General features: G+C 45.0%; 2 protein-coding genes across 5 annotated transcripts in view; one reads left to right on the forward strand and one right to left on the reverse strand.

The window, feature by feature from the left end:
• Nucleotides 1–26,193, forward strand: part of apba1a (amyloid beta (A4) precursor protein-binding, family A, member 1a) — a 230,211-nt gene that overhangs the window by 71,414 nt on the left and 132,604 nt on the right. The window lies entirely within an intron of this gene.
• Nucleotides 1–26,193, reverse strand: part of arid3c (AT rich interactive domain 3C (BRIGHT-like)) — a 70,434-nt gene that overhangs the window by 4,587 nt on the left and 39,654 nt on the right. Inside the window, exons 4-7 of the mRNA XM_080893296.1 lie at nucleotides 10,004–10,187; nucleotides 9,170–9,414; nucleotides 3,060–3,308; nucleotides 1,177–1,266 (exon numbers count right to left, since the gene is read on the reverse strand). Coding sequence (XP_080749422.1) covers nucleotides 1,177–1,266; nucleotides 3,060–3,308; nucleotides 9,170–9,414; nucleotides 10,004–10,187 — 768 coding nt within the window. The remainder of the gene's footprint in view (nucleotides 1–1,176; nucleotides 1,267–3,059; nucleotides 3,309–9,169; nucleotides 9,415–10,003; nucleotides 10,188–26,193) is intronic.

The following is a 26,193-nucleotide window of genomic DNA, read 5'->3' on the forward strand; positions in this document are numbered from 1 at the left end:
TGAATGAGGCTGTGTGGGGGTCAGCTGATGCCATCAGGGCTATTTTGTGCAAGAAAATAATCGTTCTTTTCCCGAGCACATCCAAACAGATTACTACATGCACATCATAACACAACATGTTATGATGTGCATGGTGTGGTATATTTTCATAGGCCAATGTGCGCAATGGAAAAGAAGAAAAACCTGGAGACGCAGAGGAAGTGATGTCAAGGACACGTAAGCTTAACAACAGAACAGGGGACAAACATGGAAGCACATGGCAGAGTGGGGAGACAAAGGACGAAACACAAGGACAGGACGGACCCAGAGAACGAGGAATTGAGACATACACACAGAGACTGATCGAGGACACGTAGACCAATCACAGCAGATGGCCCCGCCCCTCCCTGAGCCTGGTTCTGCCGGAGGTTTCTTCCTGTTAAAAGGGAGTTTTTCCTTCCCACTGTCGCCAAACTGCTTGCTCATAGGGGGTCATATGATTGTTGGGTTTGTCTCTGCATGTATTATTGTAGGGTCGACCTTACATATAAAGCACCTTGAGGCGACTGTTGTTGTGATTTGGTGCTGTATAAATAAAACTGAATTGAACAAGATTTAGCAGAGCGAGACTGCAGTGACACATTCAACCTGTTCAGTGCTGAAAAAATAGCAAATTTTTGCTTCTCACTTGATTGGCAGACACTGTGGACACTGAAATCTACCGGTAATTGCAAATGACCAGTTAGCAGGGACCCCTCACCAGCTACGATCCTTCAGATATGTTAGAGGCCAGTTTGAAGCATAAGTTGATCTTTGGTCTTTGTACAAGTTTGAGGTCCAGTGAAAGAGGATCCACAGAGTGATCTGAGAATAGCAGCTGGAAGCTCTGTGGAGAACTTCAGAGAGCTTAGAGACGATAGCACGATGATATGAATGGGCTATGTTAAAGGAGAGATGCAGTAATTACTACAAGGCACAAGCTCCCTGTATCCACACACAGACAGAAAATAAACCTTCAAATTCACAGGCCCAATTTTGAGATATTTAACTTTTTTAACACTATTGGACTGCCACTTCATTACGATGGATTTTATAGCAAAGACATCAAATTGTGTAGAGGACTAAGCACCAGGGTGCTCCTATAACTTATTGAATTTCCTGCCTGCAATTACATCAGCAAACGGCCCCTCTATTTACCTGTGTAGACAACTCCATTTATTTCTATTGACATGTTGATGCTGCTAATGCCGTTGGTAGACAGGTTCAATGCAGTCTCTTGTCTATCATCTGTCAAGAGAAGGGGCACAGAAGGAGAGAGAAAAAAACTCAATATGAGCATTTAGAAAAGGAACGGAAGAAGCAAGAAGAGTATTGGTGATAATTCAGAGAGTGACAGGATAAGGAGAGCTTTATTAAAGAGTTCTGGGGAGAAAGAACTGTCAAAAGATGGCACAGCTATTTCTGCATGTCAATTATGGATGAATCCTATCACAACACAGTCGGAAAACTTGGCCAGGTTCTTAAATGACAGAAATGTCGTTAACTTTTGCCATTTCAGAACGGAAACCAGCAGAAAGAAAGCGTAGCGTGTCAATAGTACTCTAAAACAAAACCTGAAAGCAAATAAAATAAACTTTTAACTGAACAAAATCGTCCTCAGAGAACAGACGAGCCGTGCACACGGTGATCTCAGCTGGTGGCTGCTGCACTAAAACATCTGTAAACACAAATTTATCCATTTGAGAGACAATAATAATAGTTTTCAGTGTAATCTTAAATAACAGGGTTTGTTTTTGACAGAGCTGGATGGCCGGTGTGGGAATTAACCTCATTCTTCCATCACCTATCAAATTCAAGGCAGCTATTATGACTAATATGTGCGAGGCACTGGTGCACACAGAAATGATATCACACTTGAGTAGCTGGGCCTCTCATTCTTCCTTTAACCGCTATCATTAAGTCATATGTGACTTATGGATTTTCATGAGCCGCGCTGGCTGCAGCCGAAGCCACGGCAGGAGGGCGTACTCACTCATGATCAGCACGAGAAAAACATCTCGAGTCTGATGAGTCTGTAATGACGTGTTACATGATGAATTCTGTGCATGTTAGTGGTTCAGGTATTTCACCGTTTGCTGTTTGTGACACATTTTTGAGTTGGGCTCAGATTTACACTCAAATCAGCCTCAAATATGTTTCTACAAACATAAAGTGAGCAGATCACACTGTATTAGTAACAATAGTTAAATTCCCATCTGAGTGAACATCTGTTATGTGAAATGTTCATTCATGCTAACCACCTCTTACCGTGTCTCCATGTTCAAGGTTCAGAAATGTCCTAAAACAGCTGGACTCATCATTCCTGACAAATGTTAATAAATGTGTTTGTTTGGGGCTACGTCACCTGGTAGTGCCACAAAACACCTTTAACAGCAACACCATGTGAGTACGACCCTGCTCCATGTTAAACGCTTTGTTACTAAAATACTTCAGATTGTATCAGGATTTTGTAAAATATCACATTTAAACATGATCATGAAGCACTGAGCAGATGATGAAGTAGGAGCTTAAACAGCAAATTTAACTATGTTAAGGGAAACAGAATGAACAAGAAGAAAAACCTTCTTAGTACACAAAATTAGTGTGAATGGAAAGGAACGGCCTACACAACTAAAACATCTAATTGTAGGATTTCTTTGCGACAATAAAAGGAACACAGGCTGCAACAGTGCTAAGCTATAGGAAATCTATTTCTTTGTCCATTTAGGTTCTTGCAGAGGCTTCAGTGGACAGCAGATTACGTTAGATAGTATTATATCCACGAGCATCTGAAGCATCTTAATTGACCCTTTTTAGTGTCCTTAGAAGTTTCATTGCCAAAGCCACGCAAAGAGACGGCTGTGACAGGACACAGAGGTCATGCCCTCAACACTGTTTTGTAAATTTAGAAGTTTACATTGTGAAATTAAAGACTTTACTTAAACTGGTTTTAACTGGAAAATGAAATGAAGAAATGACAAAGACGCACATACAACACCAACCAAAGAGCATGCACTCAAACCTTAAATGACTGTTCTTACCTCTGTTGTTAAGTTTGATGTTGAGGGGTAGCTGGGAGGCCATCGCCAGCAGGTTTTGCTGCAGGGCATGCTGCATGATCCTCTGCTGCTCCATCATCATCTTCTTCTGTGGCGGCTCGCCACTGTCCAGTTTCTCTCTCAGCTGTTCCAGAGCGGCTGTCTGGACGGCCATGGCTGCAGCAGGACGGCTGCTGGGAGTCATGGGCAGAGCCACCTGCCTGGACAGGCAGCTGGCAATCATGGGTTCCTCTGGAGGAAAAAACCAACAAAAAAGCCAATATATGATCTGTCCCTGCTCTTATACAATATTTACATTAATATACATACTGATGAAAACAGGCTCCTCTAATCACCTGTCCAAATTTCATTTTAACACATAAATGATTTGACACAATAGTTCTTATTAAAAATGTGATCTATAAATAGATCCTCTTTGGTTGCTCACATAAAGAACAAACATTTCATATTTGATACATTGTTTCCTTTTCTTTCTTCCGTGGATTTACATTATAGATGAATTCACAACAATCTGACACATTTGTATTTGTTTGTTTCTATTTACTGAAGTATATTTAAGTAAACGTTTTGGGCTTTGCATTATGTGGCAGAGTATCACAGGAAGGCCGTGCAGCACACAGCCCACCAGCAGCCTGCAGCTGGAAGAAGTGTAGTGAAAAAGTATCTTTAGTGTTGTATCAGTTATTACAGTATAAAACTGACAGGCAGAACAAAACGGGGAGAAATAAAATAAAAGGATTGAGACAAATAGAAAAACATGATGTATCACCGACTGCTGCACCTGTAAGAACAAAACAAAGAAAGAAAAAAAACACAGTACCTGGAAAAGAAAGCGATGAAAATGCACAGATACACAAATCAACAATCTTCTTGTGGCGTGAGAGAGTGTTGGAAGCAACAATAACCCCCCACCCACGGAGCCAGAGGCACACAGACAAAGATCCAGGACATCTCGACCTCCAACAGTACCAATGTCTAAGATGCACATAGCAGTGAATGGCTGAATACTGCAGCAGCCCCACCCACCAACCCCTGGGTAATGAACCTGCCCCCCAAGGCTCCATGTGTATGGTGACATGTTGTGAACCGCAGTGACTATAGTTAAAAAGGCCCACTGCCCACTATAGTAATAATATTAATATATAATATTGTAAAGCTATTGTAAATATGGAGTTGCAGCCCAAAAGAGCAGGTTGGACTCAAGTGCATGACTCAGAAGGTGAAAATTCAGTGCGTTCATTTACAGTGCATATATTTACACAACAACACTATCCAAAAGGGGAATCGTGCTCCAGGGGTCCAGGGAGGAAGGGACATCCATTTGGCTCACGACACCAGGGAAGGGAATCCAGGAATCTGCGTAGGACAAGCACATGGAGGAGAAAGAGCCACAGCTTAACTGTGTACTTCAACATACAGCAAAGAACGGCAGCCAGCCACTACTTTAAGCAGTTGCTGCTAATAAGATCATTGGGATCAGGAGGGTGACTGCCCCAGGTGTGTCAGGTCTCACCCATGCACACAGAGAGAAAGCTGAGCCAGAGAGACAGATAGAAAACAAACCCAAAGAAATCAATCAGGGAGGACTGAGGGACCATGACAGTACACACCCTGCCGGCAGTGGCACTTCCTAATCATGTTTTTATCCAGAACTGGGGCCTGTGGAAGCCAGGACGGAGCTGAGCTGTATCCCTTCCATCCATGGATGCCTCTCCCGTGGTGTCTGAAATCCATAATCCATGTAACTCAGAAGGCAGGTTGCCCATCAATGACTCTGCTGGCGGTGGTGGTCTGAAGGATGGGCACAACGGACTGGAAAAAACACATTTTAATTGGGAATCATGAAAGACTTTGTGGATTTCTATGTTGTGGGGTCATTTGAGATGGGCAGACACATGGTTAACCATGGAATCTAACTCTAAAGGCCCAATAAATTTAGGGGGCAGTTGTTTGTATTTTGAAAAGACGGGTAAAACCATGAGTGGAGAGCCAAACCTTTGGACCAGGACAGTAGATGGCTGCTGGGATTCTGCTGCGATCGGCTAGGTGCTTATTTTGTTCCTGGTGGCACAGGTGGCTTTCAAGAGGCAGCGGCATCTGCGGAGATGCAGTTGGACTGAGTGCTCACCTTCACCAGATCAAAAGAGTGGAGGCTGGTATCCGAGAGATGACTTAAAGGGACATAGTCCGGTTGATGAAGAAGGCGTGGTATGGGCATATTCTATTCAGGCCAGCTGGGAGCTCTAAGTGGACTGATTAGAAGAAGCAATGCAGCACAGGACGGCCTCCAATACCTGATTTGCTGCTTAGCTGTTCGTCTGAGGATAAAGCCAGAGAACAGACTGACCTTGGCATTGAGTGCAGTGCAGAACTCTCATCAGACTTGTGAAGCGAATGCAGAAGTATTCTGCAGTCAGACACTATGTCCAGAGGGAAGCCGGAAAACATGGTCGAGGAGGAGTTGCATGATCTTTAATGCAGAGGGAAACTTGGGCAGAGCAACAAAGTGGAGAAGTGATCAATAGTGGTAAGTACTGCTGTGTTATTTACCTAGAGGAGTTAACCAGTGACAAAGGTCAAGAGCTATATGGGACTATGGGTGAGCGGTGTAGGTAGAGGCTTTAAAGAGGGCATGAAACACTAAGCCATATCATGGAAGCCTGCTCACAAACCCAAACAGGTGCAACTTTTCTAGCTATTCTCTGTTAACCGGAGCTGGCCAGTCGATCACTACTTGCACCTTAGCTGGTTCAGGTTTGAGGTGTTCCATCTCAACAATGTGCCGGAAGAAAGAACCTGTGTGAATGTGAAATTTGTACTTCTCTCACTTAGCCAGTTTGTTTTTAAGGAGGCACTCAGGATATGGGAGTCGTGCTCTTGGAGGGACCAGGAGAAGATCAGGATTTTGTCTGCATAGACAAAACCTAAATGGTTAATGAAATTCTGGAGGACATTGTTCACCATGAAACACAGTGTTAGCATTACCAGATGCTCAAAGTGGCCCAGGTGGATGTTAAGGCTGTCTTCCATTCGTCCGCCTGCCTAATCCACACCAGATGATAGGCATTGCAAAGTTCTAGTTTGATGAAAATGGTGGCTCCCTGTAACAGCTTGGAAGCAAATGCCAGTAGAGGCAGTGTATATTTTTATAACAGTTATTTTGTTCAACCTGAGGAAGTCAATACAGGGCTGCAGGGCTTTGTCTTTCTTCTTGACAACGAAAAAACAAGAACCTAGGGTAGAGGAAGATGATGCCTGCAGCTAATGAGTATTTTTCATCGCCCACCCCCCATTCAGGTTTAGACAAGCTATACAGCTGTCTGGTGGAAAGTGAAGCACTGGGAAGGAGGAGTCATATATTCTATGAGGGGGAGAGATAGTGCCAAATCCTTTCAAAGTACTTCAGCCAGACTGTGTTAAATGGGAAGAACAGATGGGTCTGGAGATGAGGATGGAGGATCAGGAAACGGTAGGGGTGACCCAGAACCAGTGGAGTAAGTAGTTCTTCAAACAAATATAAGAGACGCAGAGAGAGGCGGATCTTATGAGTTACATCAGGAAGTCCATCGAGTGTTACTTGAAGAGCTTCAGAGCCAGAGCGTCGTTCTACCATGGAGTCAGTTAATGCTCGGAGTGTGTGGGAGCAAGTGTGTAATGAGAGTTTTGAACGTATCATGAGCCACGATAGGGAAAAGTCTTCCAATGAAAGAATCAATGAAATTGCCTTTCTGGCTACATTAACCTGCTTCTGTGCTCAGAGGGAGGCAAACGCCACCAAGCTGCATTGGTTGCTCCCCCTTTGTCATCAGATCCCTCTCTCTGCCTCCGGCCATTTCCACAGTATTTCTGCTGAAGGAGAGAGTGAGAGCGTTTCTGTTTCTTCTTTGGTCACAGATGTAGCCATCTTCTCTCATGCACATTGCAATAAAACAATCCAGCGAGGCGGCTAACTCCTTAGCAGCTAACTCATTCTTTAATTCGTCGTTTAAACTTTGTAGAAAAACTCTAAAGGACTCTTGTTCTCTAAAGAGATCAACTGGTCCCTCAGTGCATTTTGACGCTCTCTTCTTAACGAGGAGTGTTCGGGAGAGCCCGATTGTCCTGGAGGGACGTTCCCTACATACACGATGGATGGGTGGCAGAAGTGGGAGGCTGCAGACTGACACAGACACACACTCCCCCTCCCTGAATCCCAACGATGTGGTGATGTGGTGCATAGAAGGAGTCCTGGTGATGATACGAGCAGCAGAGTTCTGGACACATTGAAGCTGATGGATAGATTTTTGACTAAGACCAGAAAGAAGTTGCAGTAATCGACCCGGGAAGTGACCAGGCTATGAAGAAGAATGGCAGCGGCATGCGAGGAGAGAAAAGGACGGAGACGAATAATGTTACGGAGTTGGAAATATGCAGACCGAGTGACGTTACTGATGTGTGAGTTAAGAGATAGAGTACTATCGAGGATGACACCCAGACTTTTCACACATGGAGAAATTCTTGGAGTTATTGATTGTAATAGGAAAGCTATTAGTTGTGGATCGTGTTTGTTTAGAGCCGACCAGGAGGAGCTCAGATTTGTTACTATTGAGTTTGAGAAAATTAGAAGAGAACCATGAATTTAGTTCAGCTACACAGGAGTGAGGGAGGACGGGGGAGAGCAGAATCAGGTTTAGTGGACAGATAAAGCTGGGTGTCATCAGCATAGCAGTGAAAATGGATACTGTATTTACGAAAAATGTGTCCAAGCGGAAGAAGCTAGATAATGAAAAGAAGAGGCCCCAGGACAGATCCCTGCACGCCTGCGACCAGAGGAAAGGGCTGAGAAGTGAAGGATTTAAGTCGAATAAACTGAGTGATTTAAACCTGGCTAGTGGGATATGGGAGAGACCGATGGAGGCGAGCCTACTGAGGAGATTTGAGTGAGAGATAGAATGAAAAGCAGCACTTAGATCGAGAAGAATAAGAATGGAGAGTAAACCAGAGTCAGCTGCCACGAGAAGATCATTGGGTATTTGTATTAGCGCTGTTTCAGCGCTGTGAAAGGGGTGAAAACCAGACTGGAACTGTTCATATAAATTATTGTTAGTTAAGTATGAGTGGAGTTGTGTGGCAACTATCTTTTAGAGAATTTTTGATAGATATGGTAAATTATCAAAATGATTGGGATCTAAGCCTGTTTTTTTCAGCATTGGGGTGATGGCAGCAACTTTGAAGACGGCAGGAACAGTTCAGTGGTAAGTGAAGAGTAGATGGCAGCAGATATGAGGGGAAGCAGAGGAGTGGGGTCTCGCTGACAAGTAAAAGGATTTGACTTACAGATGAAATCTGAAATATCAGTGACAGAGGGAAGTTGGAAAGCAGAAAAACACTGTAAATAAACGCAAAGTTCAGTTTATTTACAGTGAATATATTCACACATCACGCTGGTTCACCACACACCAGGGAATCCAGGAATCAGCGCAGGCGAAACACGAGACACGTTTCCATCAGAGGCAAACAGAAAGAGCTAGAGACGCACTGTGTGGAGGTTTCAGAGCATGTGTCGCGAAATCCAGTAAGAAGTTATGAAGTATGAAGGTTTGCTTTAAGGGCAAGTGACGTCACTGATGATTGCTGACGCTGTTTCAGAAGGTAGCCGAAGTGTTGGCGTGATTTATGACAAAACCCAGTGGACTCACAGTAACTGTCTGTGGTTGTGTTGGCATCAACTGGAGCAAAGCATGCAGCATGCTTTCTTGGAGCCGAATGAAAGGACAAGTGTTCTCCTTTATGGCAACACTTTGAGCTGATCCCTCTCAATAAACATATAATTTAATACTCACAGGGGGATTTTTATTTTGTGTTTTTGTGTGTGTGTGCTGGGTGGGGGTTGTGTCAAGCAACAACACCAGGTCTATGACTGTGATGCAGACAGATGCATATAAGAGAGATAAACATCCTAGCATAACAAATTAGGAAAAGAGCAAATGAAAAAACAGGGACATCAGGTCCTTGAGCTACAACTCATGTTGAGTAAACAATGCAGCAGAAAGCAGGAAATAAAATGACGGTAAAATCTAGTCACCACCTTACACCTTGCTGTTGTCTCTTACCTTTCTTGATCACAGGAACCTGGGAGATCTGGCCACTGTTGTGAGTAGGAATGGGTAGGTGGGACATCTGTATCTTTGGTGAGGACAGAAGGCTTTGGCTTCCCATAAGAGAGCAGTTCAAGATGGCTGAGCCATAACTCTGCCTTCGGCCTTCGCGGCGGTTGCTGTCAATAGCTGCCTGAAGCTCGCCAGGGGAGCTCAGTCCCCGCTTTTCACACTCATACGGGTAGAGGTACTTCATATACCTGCGAAACAGATGCTAATGATTTCCTGATTTTTTGTGACTATTTTGATTATTTGTTTTTGTTTTAATGTCACATTTTTTTCAATTGCTGAGAAAGGTGGGACTAAATGAAGACCCCTCGGCTTACCTCTCATCACATCTGAGAGAAGCTCAAGGACCTGATGTCCTTTTATTTTTACAGTGATGCAGAGTGCTAAAATAGACACACACACAGCTGTGTGTGTGTGTGTGTGAGGAGTGGGACGTTAAGGATCCACTCATCTAAAATAATCTCTGAATTTAACATATTTGAAGAAAGACGTCATATTGACTAGATTTTGACTTCAAAGACAAAGTTTTATAGAGGAAAAGAGGTGATTAAGTAGATAAAAATAATTTTGAAATGAACATACAACAGTGTATATCACATTTATGACCAAATAGTCCTTTTATGTTTTTATGCTGTGACACCCAGCTCTTTCTTTGCAATTAAGGAAAATAAAAAATACATAATAAATCTAAATTTCACTCGTTAAAATAAGCAAAAATAAAAAATAATGAGTTGGTCATCCAGAGTTCCCAGATGACCGGTGAGCTGTTCTTGTACTCACTGTGTTCGGAGAGTGAAAGCTGCACTGGTAATAGAGGTAGGGAGGTTAAGGCCTTTGGTGATCTCCCGCCATATTTTCTTATTGATGACTTCCACTAAGCCGCCTTTTTCTGTAACAAGCTTGTAGAGCATGTAGAGGTCCAACACCTGCTTGGCCATGATAGGAATCCGATTCACCGGAGTTCCTGCAGAAAGCAAACACTATTTTCACAATCAATTCCATTAACTGAGGTTCCTTCCATCAATACGTGTCTGTACCTTCTTATTTATCCCAACCCAGGAAAATGTCTGACAGGAACATGAAATATAACATAAAAGAACGTTTTTCTAAGCCTGATATGTGCACACTGTTTTAGTCATGCATACATGGGAACAGTATGAGTGTTTGATCCCCTGCTGAGTTCATCATTTTAACCACCTACAAAGAAATGAGCAGTCTCTTATTAGCAGATGGAGTTCTTAATCCTGAAAGACGTTCCTGACGGGACAAAGACAGGATAAAGACATGCTTTGGAAGACAGCCACAGGTCAACAATGATTAAATTCAAAGAGATGTATAAACACAAATAGTAAAAAGAGGCAAGCGGAGAAGAAACACTCATTATGGGAATCCCCCAGCAGACGAGGCCTATCAGGATAACCTGATCCAACCCTATTCCACTTTTATTGAAGTGGAAAATTTTAAGATTAAGCTTAAAAATAGAGAGGGCGCCTTCCTCCCGAACCCAAACTGGGAGCTGGTTCCACCAAAAGGGTCTGAAAGCTGAAGGCTCTGCCTCCCTCCTACTTTTAAATATCCTAGAATCAATAAGTAAGCCTGCAGTGTGGCAGCAAACTCTTTGTTGGTGTGATATGAAGTTTTTAAGATAAGATAATTATTTTATCTGAGCTGAGCACTAAATCAGATGAAAAATCAGACAGAAACTCTGTGTAAGGCCCAGGTGGACGATGATAACGAGTAAGACTGAGTTTTACAGCTGTGATGGACGAGGCGAAGCATCAGACTTTTTTTTTCAGAATTCTGACTTTAATCTCAAAATTCGGAGAATAGGATGTTCCCATTTTTTTCTCTTTCCAGTGGCTCTAATCCTCGTCCATAGAAACAAGACGGTATTTATAAAATTGAATACACAGGTAAGGTAACCAAAAACACCCCTGTGTGTTGTAACAGAAACAGGAAGTGATGCTGTACCACACACTCCCCACCATCAACCGGATGCGGTTGGCTCAGGACAATCTGCTGGGCAGCAGCTAAGCTACCTTTGCCCACACAGACTGTTAAGCTATTAGCTTAGGTGTTTCTTTCTGCAGGTGCACTGCTTACAGTAAAGCTATTAAATCCATAAAGACACAATGAGTAAATATGATAAATAGAATCTGCTTCTGTCATGTGTAGGCTGTGTGCAGGCAGGAGTGTGGTAAGGAGGATCCAAAGTGCAGACTCACACAGGCAAAATAACTTTATTGCTGAACATAAAACAACTAGACTGAAAATACTAATAAACTGAAGTAGCAGACAGACAGAACACACACCATCGATGACGGCAATCACACACAGACAAAGGAAAACACAGGGCTTAAATACACAGAGGGAGCAAAGAGGGAATAGGAAACAGGAGGGAAACAAGGCTGGGGCAAATCAGGGCTAACGAGACAAGGGAAGCAAAACCCGATACAATAACCTGAGACATGAACTTCAAAGTAAAACAGGAAACATAACACAGAGACTCGGACTTGACAAGGGGATACAGCAGACGGGAGACAGAACAACCGAAGAACAGACAGAAACCAGAAAACTAACAAAGAAGCCAAAAGACTAGAAATGATAAATAATATCAAAATCAAAGTTCAATAATAATGCAAAACAGAAAAATCTGGGTCAACGACCCAGGCACCCAAACAGCTTCAGCAGAAAGGTAAAGATAAAGCATGTTAAGATTACACTATGAAACAAGTGTAATCTTATTCAGCTATGTGCCACAGGCCTTCAAGCTGGCTGTAGTTAAACCTTTACTCAAAAAGCATCTCTAGACCCAGCAGTCTTAGCTAATTATAGGCCAATCTCCAACCTTCCTTTATATCAAACATCCTTGAAAGAGTAGTTGTCAAACAGCTAACAGATCATCTGCAGAGGTTTATTTGAAGAGTTTCAGTCAGGTTTCAGAGCTCAGCACAGCACAGAAACATCTTTAGTGAAGGTTACAAATGATCTTCTTATGGCCTCTGACAGTGGACTCATCTCTGTGCTTGTCCTGCTAGACCTCAGTGCAGCGTTCGATACTGTCGACCATAATATCCTATTAGAGCGATTAGAACATGCTGTAGGTATTACAGGTACTGCACTGCAGTGGTTTGTATCATATCTGTCTAATAGACTCCAGTTTGTGCATGTAAATGGAGAGTCCTCTTCACACACTGAGGTTAATTATGGAGTTCCACAGGGTTCAGTGCTAGGACCAATTCTGTTTACATTATACATGCTTCCCTTAGGCAGCATCATTAGAAGACATAGCATACATTTACACTGCTATGCTGATGACACCCAGCTCTATCTGTCCATGAAGCCAGATAACACACACCAATGAGTTAAACTGCAGGAATGTCTTAAAGACATAAAGACCTGGATGGCCGCTAACTTTCTGCTTCTTAATTCAGATCAAACTGAGGTTATTGTACTCGGCCCTGAAAAGCTTAGAAATATGGTATCTAAGCAGATTCTTACTCTGGATGGCATTACCTTGGCCTCCAGTAACGCTGTGAGGAACCTTGGAGTCATGTTTGACCAGGACATGTCCTTCAACGCACATATTAAACAAATATGTAAGACTGCGTTCTTCCATTTGTGCAACATCTCTAAAATTAGAAATATCCTGTCTCAGAGTGACGCTGAAAAACTAGTTCATGCATTTATTACTTCCAGGCTGGACGACTGTAATTCATTATTATCAGGAAGTCCTAAAAACTCCCTGAAAAGCCTTCAGCTGATCCAAAATGCTGCAGCCAGAGTCCTGACAGGGACTAGAAAGAGAGAGCATATTTCTCCTGTTTTGGCTTCCCTTCATTGGCTTCCATGAGACAGACACTATCTCTACTTCCAAGATTAGGCTTCAAACTTTCCTTTTTGCTAAAGCATATAGTTAGGGCTGGACCAGGTGACCCTGAACCCTCCCTTAGTTATGCTGCAATAGACGTAGGCTGCCGGGGATTCCCATGATGCATTGAGTTTTTCCTTTCCAGTCACCTTTCTCACTCACTATGTATTAACAGACCTCTCTGCATTGAATCATATCTGTTATTAATCTCTGTCTCTCTTCCACAGCATGTCTTTATCCTGTCTTTCTTCTCTCACCCCAACCAATCACAGCAGATGGCCCCGCCCCTCCCTGAGCCTGGTTCTGCTGGAGGTTTCTTCCTGTTAAAAGGGAGTTTTTCCTTCCCACTGTCGCCAAAGTGCTGCTCATAGGGGGTCATATGATTGTTGGGTTTTCTCTGCATGTATTATTGTAGGGTCTACCTTACAATATAAAGCACCTTGAGGCAACTTGTTGTGATTTGGTGCTGTATAAATAAAATTGAATCGAATTGAATTGAAAATAAGTCGTTATTTAAAGGTTTGTCATTACATAAAGTACACAGATTAGCCTGCAGAAAAACACCATGCGTAACAACATCTAATCAGACAAAGCTTTAAATGGGTACCCCCTAAAGCAAGATTTTAAATCAGTATATTACACAGAATTTTCATCTGTAACAACTTAAAAATGAACAGTTACTAAGTGAGCATTCACAGTTAATTACACCTGAAGTTACCCTGAATTTGTGTAATCTTCAAACTAACCATCATGTAAAATCACCAAGACTGGAACTGGCTACAAGCATCTCAACAACATGGGGAGAAAATGACAGCTAGTGCCATTATTCACTGGAAGTAAAATAAATTTACTCTACACAAGAAAAAATGGTAATGAAGTCATAACTGCTGGGCCCACTGTCACCAAGAAAACCACTGTTAACACAATAAGCCATTACAGTTTCAAATCCCACAGTGCCAGTTAGGCCCTCCTGGTCAACAACACTAAAGACACATAGATTGGGAAATGTTAGTAATATTGTCATAATATACATATTTATTTATTTATATTTATTTGTGAGATGTTTGATCAGGAAAACAGGTTTTAGATTACTTGATGCTCCTTTTTCATTTTTGTCTGTTTTACACAATGTTACAACTTTTGGGGGGAAACAGTGTTGTGTGTAACAGGCATGAATTACAAGAAAAAACATTAACATGAGAGAAAAACAACAACAGAATAACAGATAAATAAAAACTTCACAAATATACTCCAGACAAAAAGCAACCTGCCCCCTTATTAGCAAAATAAAAGGGCTCTGATAATAATTTCTATTTGCATTTATTGTTAAGATAAGATAAGATAAGATAAGATAGAACTTTGTTAATCCCTCGGGTGGGTTCCTCTGGGAAATTCGACTTCCAAAAAAAGCACAGCACCGACCAAAGTTACAGTTACAGAACTGTTATATATATATACACACACACACACACACACATATATAAATACAGAGACAAATATAAATAAAATATACGAAGGGGATAAATAGAATAAATAGGAATAAAAATAAAAATACAAGTGAATTGCACATTTCAAGTATTGAGTCTATTGCACTGTTGACTATTTACAAAAGGTATTGTACAGTGAGGTGAAGAGGCACTACAGCTTAGTTGTTCCCCCCTCCTTTGTCCTCCTGTCTCCCCTCCCTCTCCCCACCAGGGAGGAGTTAAACAGTCTGATGGCGTGTGGGACAAAGGAGTTTTTAAGTCTGTTAGTTCTTGTCTTGGGGAGAAGCAACCTGTCACTGAACAGACTCTTCTGATTGTTTATGGCCGTGTGCAGAGGATGCCCAGCATTGTTCATAATGTCCAGCAGTTTCTTTAATGTCCTTTTCTCTGCCACTGTCACCAGAGTGTTAGGTGTAAAGAGAATAGCTAATTCTTTGTAAAGACTCCAAAGTGGTTGACCCTGAGATAATTAACCTGCATTTTGCTGACAGAGTTCCATTGTGGCCATTGGATTTACCATAATAGTGATCAATAGCTGCAGAAATATAGTGCAAACAACAGCAGTGGGCCCTATACAGTGAAAGGGAAGAAAGCTCTGAAGTATCATCTTAGGTGGTAAAGCCACATCAATTAAGGCCAGTAATTACGGCTTCATTTTGTGTTGATGGCATGTGAATGAATGAGACACTATTAAAGAAAAGATTGATGTTTCCACACAAGACAATAGTGGCAGTAATTCTGAAAGGTGCAGAGCCTGGAGATCACTCTGAGTTAACTAAAGTGCAGAAAAGGCTTTTCATGCAGACAAAAAATGATTTCTGTATCAAAGATTAAGCTTAAAATCAGGACTCTTCATCCGGCTAAAAAAGCAGAATCAGTCGTCGTGTACGAGTAAATGTTGACTCAGCCAGGGTCATGTTTACTTTGAAACACAAAACGTCCTCCTGATTCACAGATGTTTCATTTCCTCAGACCATCATGGCTGTGTGCTCTGATGCAACGTTACATGAGGTGTTTCTCACTGGTTTATGTGCCAAACAGCAGGATGCTGACTCCATACAGACTTTAACTGAGTTAAGGAACTCAAAGCACGAATGGCTCCAAAGTTCCTGAATTTGAATTAAAACAAGAAAGAGGTGATTGTGGTGTCACTGGTGGGTGCTCTCCTGTACACAGTTTAAAGCCTGTCACCATTTAATGTCACTGGATTCCAGGAAGGACAGCGATGTGATAGATCCGTGCGATGGTAACACACAACTTCTTTGAAGTGAGACAACAAACATGTTGTCAGATCATTCTAAAATAGTAATCCATGCCTTTATCATTACTCGGGTAGACTACTCTGTATTGGTGTTAGCCACACAGGTGTGACCTGCTACACAGAAAAGGAAGCATACTGGTCCAGTTTAATGCTCAGTGGATAACTTTAGAACAGCCTTGCCAACCTGATCCCTTTGAGCTGCGACACCTGAGCTCCAGATCAGCTGACCAGCGGCTCCTGAACGAGATCCAGGTTCGTCATGGTGCCGTTACACAGAGGCCTCCACACTGCTGATTTCTCTTAAGACCCTCCTCTTCTGTCTGGCTTTGGTGATTTTTGTTAGAACTTTGATTCAATTTATTTAGAATTTTTTTTATTTATTTCATTTTTATTGTATTCTACTGTATTTTTATTGCTGTGTTCAGCACTGTGGTCAGTGGTTGCTGTATACATAGCACTGGCTTGGCTTGGCTACACACTCCCCTACAGCTATATACACACATGTGTTTCAGTAAATGGTAAATGGCCTGTATTTATATAGCGCTTTTCTAGTCCCTAAGGACCCCAAAGCGCTTTACATATCCAGTCATCCACCCATTCACACACACATTCACACACTGGTGATGGCAGCTACATTGTAGCCACAGCCACCCTGGGGCGCACTGACAGAGGCGAGGCTGCCGGACACTGGCGCCACCGGGCCCTCTGACCACCACCAGTAGGCAACGGGTGAAGTGTCTTGCCCAAGGACACAACGACCAAGACTGTCCAAGCCGGGGCTCGAACCGGCAACCTTCCGATTACAAGGCGAACTCCCAACTCTTGAGCCACGATCACCCTCAGGAGAGAGAGAGAGGGAGAGAGAGAGAGAGAGGCAGTAATGCATGAATGCATATTTCAGAGGGGATTTATAACACAATACAGTTTACACAAAGAAGCCCACAGTATAACTCCACAGTGTGCATGTCTCCCTCTGCCACCTCTCTGAATCACACAAGTTATATGAAACACTTTGAGGATTCAGGTAGAGAAGAGAAGCGATAAGAACCACTCCATTTACCTTTTACTGACACTTCCTGTAAGTTGAACACTGATTTATTAAAATGTGGGTTTGAACATAAAGTGGGTAGTAGTGGAGTTGACCATGAGGTTGATATATATATTGTTACGGCCCTAGCAGGGCCTCTCTCTCTCTCTCTCTCTCTCTCTCCTGAGGGTGCCTGTGTGGGCGTGTCCCACTACCTCCTGCCTGAGATGCCACCTTTCCCTCCGGCGCAGCTGACTCCCATCAGAAATTAAGGGTATTTAAGCCCAGAGCAGGGTGAGCTCTGGGCCAGCGTGCCATTTGTGTGTGGGTACAGCTAGTGAGCTGAGTGTTTGCGGTGTTTCCAGCTAGTGAGCTGCGCTTTCCTTTTGACTTTTTGCTTTATTTGACCAACGCCTGAGTTTTGTTTGTGTTTCTTTTATGGTGATAACGGCTTGTCCGTCTCTTTTAGTTGAATAACTTCAATAAAACTGTTTTATTTAACTGTTTTGCCTCCCTGACTCCTTTTTCTGACCACAGACGTGTTTCTGACAGAGCCCCTTGGTGACAGCACACAGATATAATAATACTGAAAGCACAACCAGCGAAGAGTTAAAGTGCGTCTCCCCATCATTGTTGTCGCTGTTGTCGTTCTTCTGTTCTGAGTATTCAAAGGTTCAGCTATTCACATTGTGTTTGTTTGTGGTGTCTATTCTACATATTGAGTTGTGCACAGAGTTTGCAATAAAACTCTAAATCCATTTAAGATTCATGATTTTGCTGTGGCGCTGCAACTAGTACATGAATGTGTCTGTTAGTTAACTTGCACTATAATATTTAACCAGATAAATAAAAAACTTTGCAGTGCAGACTTGGTTTGTAAAGTCAGCAAACTGAAAAGTTTAGTCTGCTTTTACAGTGCAAAAAACCCAAACCATGACACATTGTACTGTTTTCATACAATACACGAGTTGTAGAGGGAATTGAATTGTATAGTTAGGAAAAGTGCAGCGACCAGCACTAGAGCCGAGCAGGCCTCCATGTTCCCTCTGCAGCTTTTCATCACTTTATCACTGATTAAAACATGTATCAGTGCCAATCTATAAAACTATTATTTTGCTGAAGACATAGCTAACCAAACAAAGATTGAGGTAATAAATAAAAGCCTCGGCCTTTGTCTGAGGCACAAGCCTCTTAAAACAAGACTTATGTGTTTTCAATACTGAAGGTGTTACATTTGTCTCTGTGATTCCCTGAAAGAGATATAAGGAATAAAGGAGTGTCAATGGAGGCCTTTTGTCAGCACAAATAATCTTTTCAGACTATGTGTCATTATAACACTGAGCAATGGCAGAGCGAGTGGAAGAAATCCAGTCTGCACACAGTCTGACAGTCATCGTCAGTTAATCTCTCAGCTGCTAAGAGAAGAAGAATTTGTAATTAGAACAATGTGGCCATACAGGGGCCTGTGGTAGTGCAGTAATCATCTTTATGCTTGGCTTCATTGCTTAAGCATTCACTATGCACCTCTGAGCCAATAATGGAGAGAGAATTTCTCCTGTCATTGACTTTGTGCTTTTAACCCTTGAAATGAATGATTGATGTCGGGACACAGGGGAAGCAAACTGTTTATCTACTTCTGCTCAGCTCCATAAACGAAGGCAGGGAGGAAAGCGTACAACACAATCGTCATCGTCAGCGTGTGAATGATTTCGTTTGCAGAGGAGGTTGTTGCACTCTTGAGTACTGGTATAATGATATTCTATGTTTTTGTTTGGTCTGAACATTTTTACTAAAGAGAGGACGGAAATATATTTCTGTTGCACTATTATTGCTGCGAAAGCATTCTCACACATTAGTATTTAAGGCTTTTCATCATTAGGATGTTGTTGAAGATGACAGCATAGGGCAGACACACAAAACATTTCCACACTCTGATGCTGCCCACACAGTAAAGTTCACTGAGTAAATTTCACTCAAACTGAATACAATTGTACTCTAAGAGTATTTGGTCCCAGTCTAAATGGAGTAAAATCGACTCTTATGGCAGAGTCATACTTTCACAGTTAAATATACTCTGTTTCTCTGTTTAGTGCAAATGTTTTACTCTGCATGATGATAATTTACTCAGTTTAGTATAAAATAAAAACTCCACCCTAATTTCATTCTAAATAGAACAGAATTTTACTCTGAATATAAATAGAAGAAAAATTAACTTTATTTCACTCACTATGTAACTGTATTACAATCATTCACTGCAAGGTTTTAAAGGTACAATAAACAAACCAGAAAATATATTTTTGTTTCGGCAGCCACCTTTATTGTTCAGAGGAAACAGTTTGGTACACTATAAACTGTGGAATCACCATGACTGTGTGACACCTGTAAATCAAATGCTTTACAGCAGAAAAGCTCTTTGGCATGAATTACATGAGGTCCGTCTCTTTTACACACAACTTGAAAAGCATTGAAATGCTCATTGAGACTGTTTGCAGTGCAAAAGTAATCAGCAATAACCTCTCATCCTTCACAACAACAAGGTGGAAAAACTGGCATTTCACTATGGACCTTTATACAAACAACTAAATCTGCACAATAAATATCTCCATGGTGTTTTGCCCGTCTAACATTTAACAGCTTGGTGTTGATCGGTAGCTGAAGAGTCTCTGCCATCTCACAGCCCCAGTCCAATGCATTTCAAGAAAGCATGTTACCTGGTCCAGTGGTCAGTCTCTTGGGGTCAAATGTCAGCCAACTGAAAGCAAAAGCACTTTGATGTTTTGTTGCCAACGTTTTAGTTACATTTTTGAAATTTTTCAATTGTTTTTTCAAAGTGTTTTGCTTCATTGCACCAGCTATGCAACAGTGGTCCTGTTTGAAGCATACATGTTGTCACGGTTCTGGGTCAGTTTCGACCCAGTATTTTGAGTTTTGATTGATTAGTTTATTTTTGAATGTTTGTTGTGGTTTTGGGCGCTATGAGTATTATTATTATTATTATTATTATTATTATTAGAATTAGAATTCTATGGTTCTGTTTATTCATGTTTAAGGATTTGTTCTCGGTTGTATCTCACGTTTAGTTTAGTTCAGGTTCCATGTGTCATTCTGTCTGTCTCAGTGTCAGGTCTGCGTCTTGGTGTAGTGTTCTCGTTTCCTGTTTTATTGTGAAGGTCTGCGTCTCATGTGAGTGTGTTCAGTTTTACCTCTGTCTCGTCTTGTTGATTATTCCCAGCTGTGTCCACCACCTGTGTGTAATTCCCCTGTGTTTCTCTGTGTGTATTTAAGTTGTGTCCTCTGTCATTGTAGTTGCTGGTCCGTCTGTGTTTCCACCCTGCTTCATCTGTGTGTTTCCCTGCAGTCAACCATCATCTGTTTCCGCCCGCTCTCATTCATGTCCAGGTTCGTGTTCTGTAGTTAGTTTGTTCCCAGTTTAGTTTAGTCTTTGCTCCGTTCGCCGTTTGGCCATTTCCTTTTGTGTTTAATAAACCACCCTCACACCTGTACAAGTGCCTGCGTTTGGATCCTCCTTTATTTTCCACACGGCTCATCTCACTCGCCGTGACAGTACGGACCAGCCAGATATGGATCCAGCGGCATTCAGCCCACCCAGGGAGCTTCAGGAGGCCGTTATCGACTCTGCTTCTAGATTAATCAACCAGTGGTTAGAGCATGAGGGAGAAGCGTCTCTTTACACTGTGGAAGCGAACCTACAACACCTTATTTCCAGTTACCCCTGGTTATTGGACTCACTGCATCCGCTTGTACAGAATTTTGTTCTTCACGAGCTTCACCTTCACCCTCCCGCCGCTACTGCTCGCCCACTCGCTTCAATGGAGGACGTGCCGTCCGACCGGCCGGACGAGGAATTATCCGGTCCGTCGGAGCCGTCTCCGAGACGAAAGCGACGTTCGCGCCGCCGGCGCGGCACCCCACAGCCGGATGTAGGGAGTAAGCAGTCGGCTGTGGTGAGTGAAAGGGACACTTTTTCTGCTGCGTCAGACTCTGTGACTGTGTTTTCTGGAGCTATTTTTTGTGTGTCTTCTGAATATAACAATAATTTTTCCGTCTCACCCATGGCCACTGCTCCAAAGACTGCCTTTGCTGAGCCCACATTCAGGGTTAATGACTGTGTTCACGCTGTTGTTTCTAAACCTGGAGTTACTGAGTCAAGCACCACGAGTTTAGGGAATGACTATGTTAGGGGAGCCTTTTCGTCCGCATCGGTTCCTTCAGGTAAAGCAATAAACTTCCCCGAAACAGTTTTTCCTGACCATATCCCCCCATCCACACCTTCACCACAAGTTAATGTGGGGCCTGTAACACAGTTATCAGTTCAGCCAGCAGCCCAGCTGCCATCAGTTCAGCCAGCAGCCCAGCTGCCCTCAGTTCAGCCAGCAGCCCAGCTGCCCTCAGTTCAGCCAGCAGCCCAGCTGCCCTCAGTTCAGCCAGCAGCCCAGCTGCCCTCAGTTCAGCCAGCAGCCCAGCTGCCCTCAGTTCAGCCAGCAGCCCAGCTGCCCTCAGTTCAGCCAGCCACTCCACCACCTGTTACAACTTCGCCACCTGTAGCTCAGTTGCCACCAGTTCAGCAGCCTACCCACTCGCTCATTCAGCCACCATCCTCACTGTCTCATTCAAAGCAGGGAACACACATCACCACAATATCTGCTGGTTCTCTTAAGCTGGCCATGTCAGAGACAGTTGCTCCCTCTAGGGCCTCCCCAGAGGCTGGGTGTCAGTCACCAACCAACTCTGGACCCCTAGAGGTCAAGACGCCAGCGCCAGCAGCCTCACTGGAGAACTCACCAGAACAGTCTCGGCTCTCAGCACCCCCTGAGAGTTCAAGTGAGTTCACCCGCCCGCCTCTGTCCTCTGCTGAGTGTATTGGGGAACACTTCCAGCCCTCTGAGGACTGCATCCAACTGTTGCTGCCTGAGTCTAGCCACTGTGCTGCTCAGTCCCAGCCAGTGTCCACACTGGCAGAGGTCTCAGTACCTGCTGCTTCAGTGTCTGTTTACACTGGAGGGCCCGAGGAGCCGTCCAGTCTCAAGCCATGTTAGCTGGGGGTTCAGGTGAACCCAGCCAGCGTCCTGCCTCGTCGGCTGGAGGGCCTGAGGAGCCCAGCCAGCCTCAAGTGTCGTCAGCCGGGGGTTCGGGAGAACCCAGCTAGCCTCAAGTGTCGTCTGCTGGAGGGCCCGAGTCGCCCGTCCAGCTTAAAGCCAAGTCAGCTGGTGGGTCCGAGGAGCCCGTCCAGCACCACGCCTCGTCTGCTGGGGGTCCTGGAGGACCCAGCAAGCACATCCTCACGTCTGCTGACGGTCCGGGGAAGTCTGTTCAGCCGTCATCTGCTGAATCATCCCCCGCGACTTCTACATCACCGCCTGCAGCATCACCGCCGTCAGGTTCCGCAGCCATCCCGCTGCCGCCTGGTCCAGCCTCTGTGTCTTCATCCATCCAGAGATTTGTGACGTTCAGTGTGTTTGGACTCTAAAGTTAGTGTGTTGTGTAGTCAATGGTTTTGTTGTGTGTGTCAGAACAATGTGGCGACCGCTGAATGTCACAGGTGCTGCTAAAAAGCCAGCAGCGGATAGTGAGGACAGCAGAGAGGGTCACTGGAGGCCCTCTGCACCCGTCTCCCAAATGTACGACAAACACATTATCCAACGTGCGAACAGCATAGTGAAGGACACTCTCCACCCCTCACATGCTGTTCTCCCTCCCTACATCTGCCAGACTGTTTCGCAGCATCAAAACTGTAACGACCAGACAGAGCAAGAGCTTCAACTCACTGATATACACACACACCTCACACACACCTCACAGTACTCATCAAAAGACTCAAAAACAACACAAACAACAATCCACTTCACATTGTCTCGGTCCTGTCTTTGTTTATCGTGCAGTTAGTATTGTATAGTTATCATTATAGTATTGTATAGTCAGTAATTAGTACTTTTTTACCTCTTAATTTTACAGAAATGTAGCACGTTATTTATTTATTATTATTTATATCTTTTGTACACTTACAAATGCACCATGCGGGGCTTGTGGTGAAACAGCATTTCGGTACGTGTATACTGTGTGTACTGTGTGTACTGTGTACTGACAATAAAGCTCTTGAATCTTGAATCTTGAAAGACAGATTACAGTGTAAACACTGTCTCTAGGGGGAAACAGGAGCAGTGACACACCTGCTGCTGTCAGCCCTGCAGGTATCAGGCTGTGTTGTTCTCCTTTATCGTGGACAGAAATTATTTTTTGGAGCAGCACAAATAATTTGTGTGACTCTTATCTGATGCAGAGCAGCTGATTGTTCTGTAAATAGTTTGAAATATTTATTTAAAAAACGCCTTGGCTGCATTTTTAGTAAATGTCATGGTCCTGGGTCGGTGACCCAGCGCTTTTAGTTTGTTATCATTTTCTAGATGATTGTTTAGGTTCTGTGTTATATTCGGTCTGCCTCTGAGTCTGCGTCTGTATCTGTCTGTCTATGGTGTCTCCCCATCTGTTTGTGAATCTGTCTGTTTAGTTCAATGTCTTGTCTGGTTCCATGTGTCATGTCCAGCCACTATGGACCCAGCAGCATTCAACCCGCCCAAGGAGCTCCGGGAGGACATTGTTTACTCCGTGGACAAATTAATTAACGCGTGGCTGGAGCACGAGGGGAGAGAATTTCGCCAAGCCGTGGCTAATCGGCTACAGCGCTTGGTTTCTGGTCTCCCCTGGCTGCTCAGCTCACTTCACCCGCTCGCACAGAATTTCATTCTGAACGGACTCCGTCTTCACCCCCCGGCTGCTACCACCCACCCTGCAACTCATGCTTCACTGCCCGGTCCAACAGAGGATGTTCTGCCCGGCCCGTCAACCCAGCCTTCAAGGGGGAAACGGCGCTCACGCTGCCGACGCTCCTCGCCACAGTCGGACCTGGGGATTTCCGAGCGGCCAGCTGTGGTGAGTGGACAGGACAGTATTGTTGGTCTGAACTGTGGGACCGTCTACTCAGGGGTGATGTTCTGTACGGCACAGGACAAAAACTGTTTATCGCCTGAAGCTCAGTTAGCCGCCCGGCCAGAAGCTCAGTTAGCCGCCCGGCCAGAAGCTCAGTTAGCCGCCCGGCCAGAAGCTCAGTTAGCCGCCTCCGCCACATTCAGCCTCACAATCCAGAGCTCCATTACAGTCACAGCTGGACTTATTACAAACCATGTTACAATCCATAGCCCAGTCAGTAGCTCAGTTGGCAGAAGAATCATCAGCTTTATCCTCCGTTCAGTCTCCAACTTCACCACCGTTGTCATCACAACCATTATGTCAGTCACCTTCAGTTCAGCCTCCTGTTCAGCAGCCACCAGCCCTGCATCCTGTGTCAGTTGCTTCACCTGTAAAACAATATAAGTCAATTCTACCCGAAAGACACTATTCCTCGCCCATCCATTCCAAGCAGAGAGACAAATCTAATAATAATGTCAACATTCCTCAAAGGCTGGCTAGTTCTGAGACTGAGATGCACTCCAGGGCCTCCCCAGAGGCTGGGTTTCAGCCCCCATCAGACTCTGGACCCCTGGAGTTTAAGAAGCCAGCTGAGGACTGCACCCGGCTGTCGCTGCCTGAGCAGGGTCAATGCTCTGCGCAGCTGCAGGCCGCTATGTGTTTGCCAGAGGCCCGCGTGCCTGCTGGTCCTGTTCTGTCCCTGCCAGAGGCCCGCGTGCCTGCTGGTCCTGTTGCGTTCCTGCCAGAGGCCCGCGTGCCTGCTGGTCCTGTTGCGTTCCTGCCAGAGGCCCGCGTGCCTGCTGGTTCTGTTGCGTTCCTGCCAGAGGTCTCCGCACCTGCTGGTTCTGTTCTGTGTGTGCCAGGGGCTCCAGTGCCCACTGGTTCTGAGACTGTTTTTGCTGGGGGGCCCGAGGAGCCCGTCCAGCCTCCTGCCTCGTCAGCTGGGGGGCCCGAGGAGCCCGTCCAGCCATCAGCTGCAGTCTCATCACCCTCGCCTGCTGCAGTCTCATCACCCTCGCCTGCTGCAGTCTCATCACCCTCGCCTGCTGCAGTCTCATCACCCTCGCCTGCTGCAGTCTCATCACCCTCGCCTGCTGCAGCTTCATCATCCTCGCCTGCTGCGGCCTCAGAGTCTTCGGCCTCGCCTGGTCCGGTTTCAGCATCTGCTTCAGCATCGCCTGGTCCGGCTCCAGCATCCTCATCAGCTGCTTCGCCTGGTCCGGCTCCAGCTTCAGCATCCTCATCAGCTGCTTCGCCTGGTCCGGCCTCTGCTTCAGCATCCTCATCAGCTGCTTCGCCTGGTCCGGCCTCCGCTTCAGCATCCTCATCAGCTGCTTCGCCTGGTCCGGCCTCCGCTTCTGCATCCTCATCAGCTGCTTCGCCTGGTCCGGCCTCCGCTTCTGCTTCAGCCTCTTCGCCTGGTCCAGCCTCCGCTTCTGCTTCAGCCTCTTCGCCTGGTCCGGCCTCCGCATCCTCATCATCCTCGTCTGGTCCAGCCTCCGCATCCTCATCATCCTCGTCTGGTCCAGCCTCCGTGTCTTCATCCTCATCAGCGTCGCCTGGTCCAACTTCAGCATCAGCGTACTCATCAGCTTCGTCTGGTCCAGCCTCCGCTTCCGCCTCGTCTGGTCCAGCCTCTGCTTCGCCTGGGGCTGCAGGGGCCACGCAGCCTTCAGGTCCCCTACTACCACCTCCACATCGTCGGTCATCTGCCAGGCCGCTTGTTGGGCATCTCCGCCACCGTGGACGCCCTCCTGAACGCCCTCCTGAACGCCGCCACTGCCTTCCGCGTGGCCGGCCTCCGGACTTGTTTCCACGCCGCTGTTGCCGTCCGCACGGTCGGCCCCCAGGACTGTTTCCACGCCGCTGTTGCCGTCTGCACAGTCGGCCCCCAGAACTGTTTCCACGCCGCTGTTGCCGTCTGCACGGTCGGCCCCCAGAACTGTTTCCGCGCCACTGCCTACTGCGTGGCTGGCATCCGGACCTGCCCCGCTGCCATTCGCATGGTCGGCCTCCTGAACTTGGCCATCTGGGCCTTTTTGGACTATGTCCCTCCGTCCTGGGCCCCCTCCGCCCGCCCTGGTCGCGTCCTTTTCTGTTTTGTTTTGGTCTGTTTTTGTGTTTCTGCTGGGCTGTCTGGGGCCAGCCCTTGAGGGGGGGGGTGCTGTCATGGTCCTGGGTCAGTGACCCAGCGCTTTTAGTTTGTTATCATTTTCTAGATGATTGTTTAGGTTCTGTGTTATATTCGGTCTGCCTCTGAGTCTGCGTCTGTATCTGTCTGTCTATGGTGTCTCCCCATCTGTTTGTGAATCTGTCTGTTTAGTTCAATGTCTTGTCTGG

The sequence above is a fragment of the Rhamphochromis sp. 'chilingali' genome, assembly GCF_963969265.1.
Source record: "Rhamphochromis sp. 'chilingali' genome assembly, chromosome: 10".
Classification (NCBI taxonomy): domain Eukaryota; kingdom Metazoa; phylum Chordata; class Actinopteri; order Cichliformes; family Cichlidae; genus Rhamphochromis; species Rhamphochromis sp. 'chilingali'.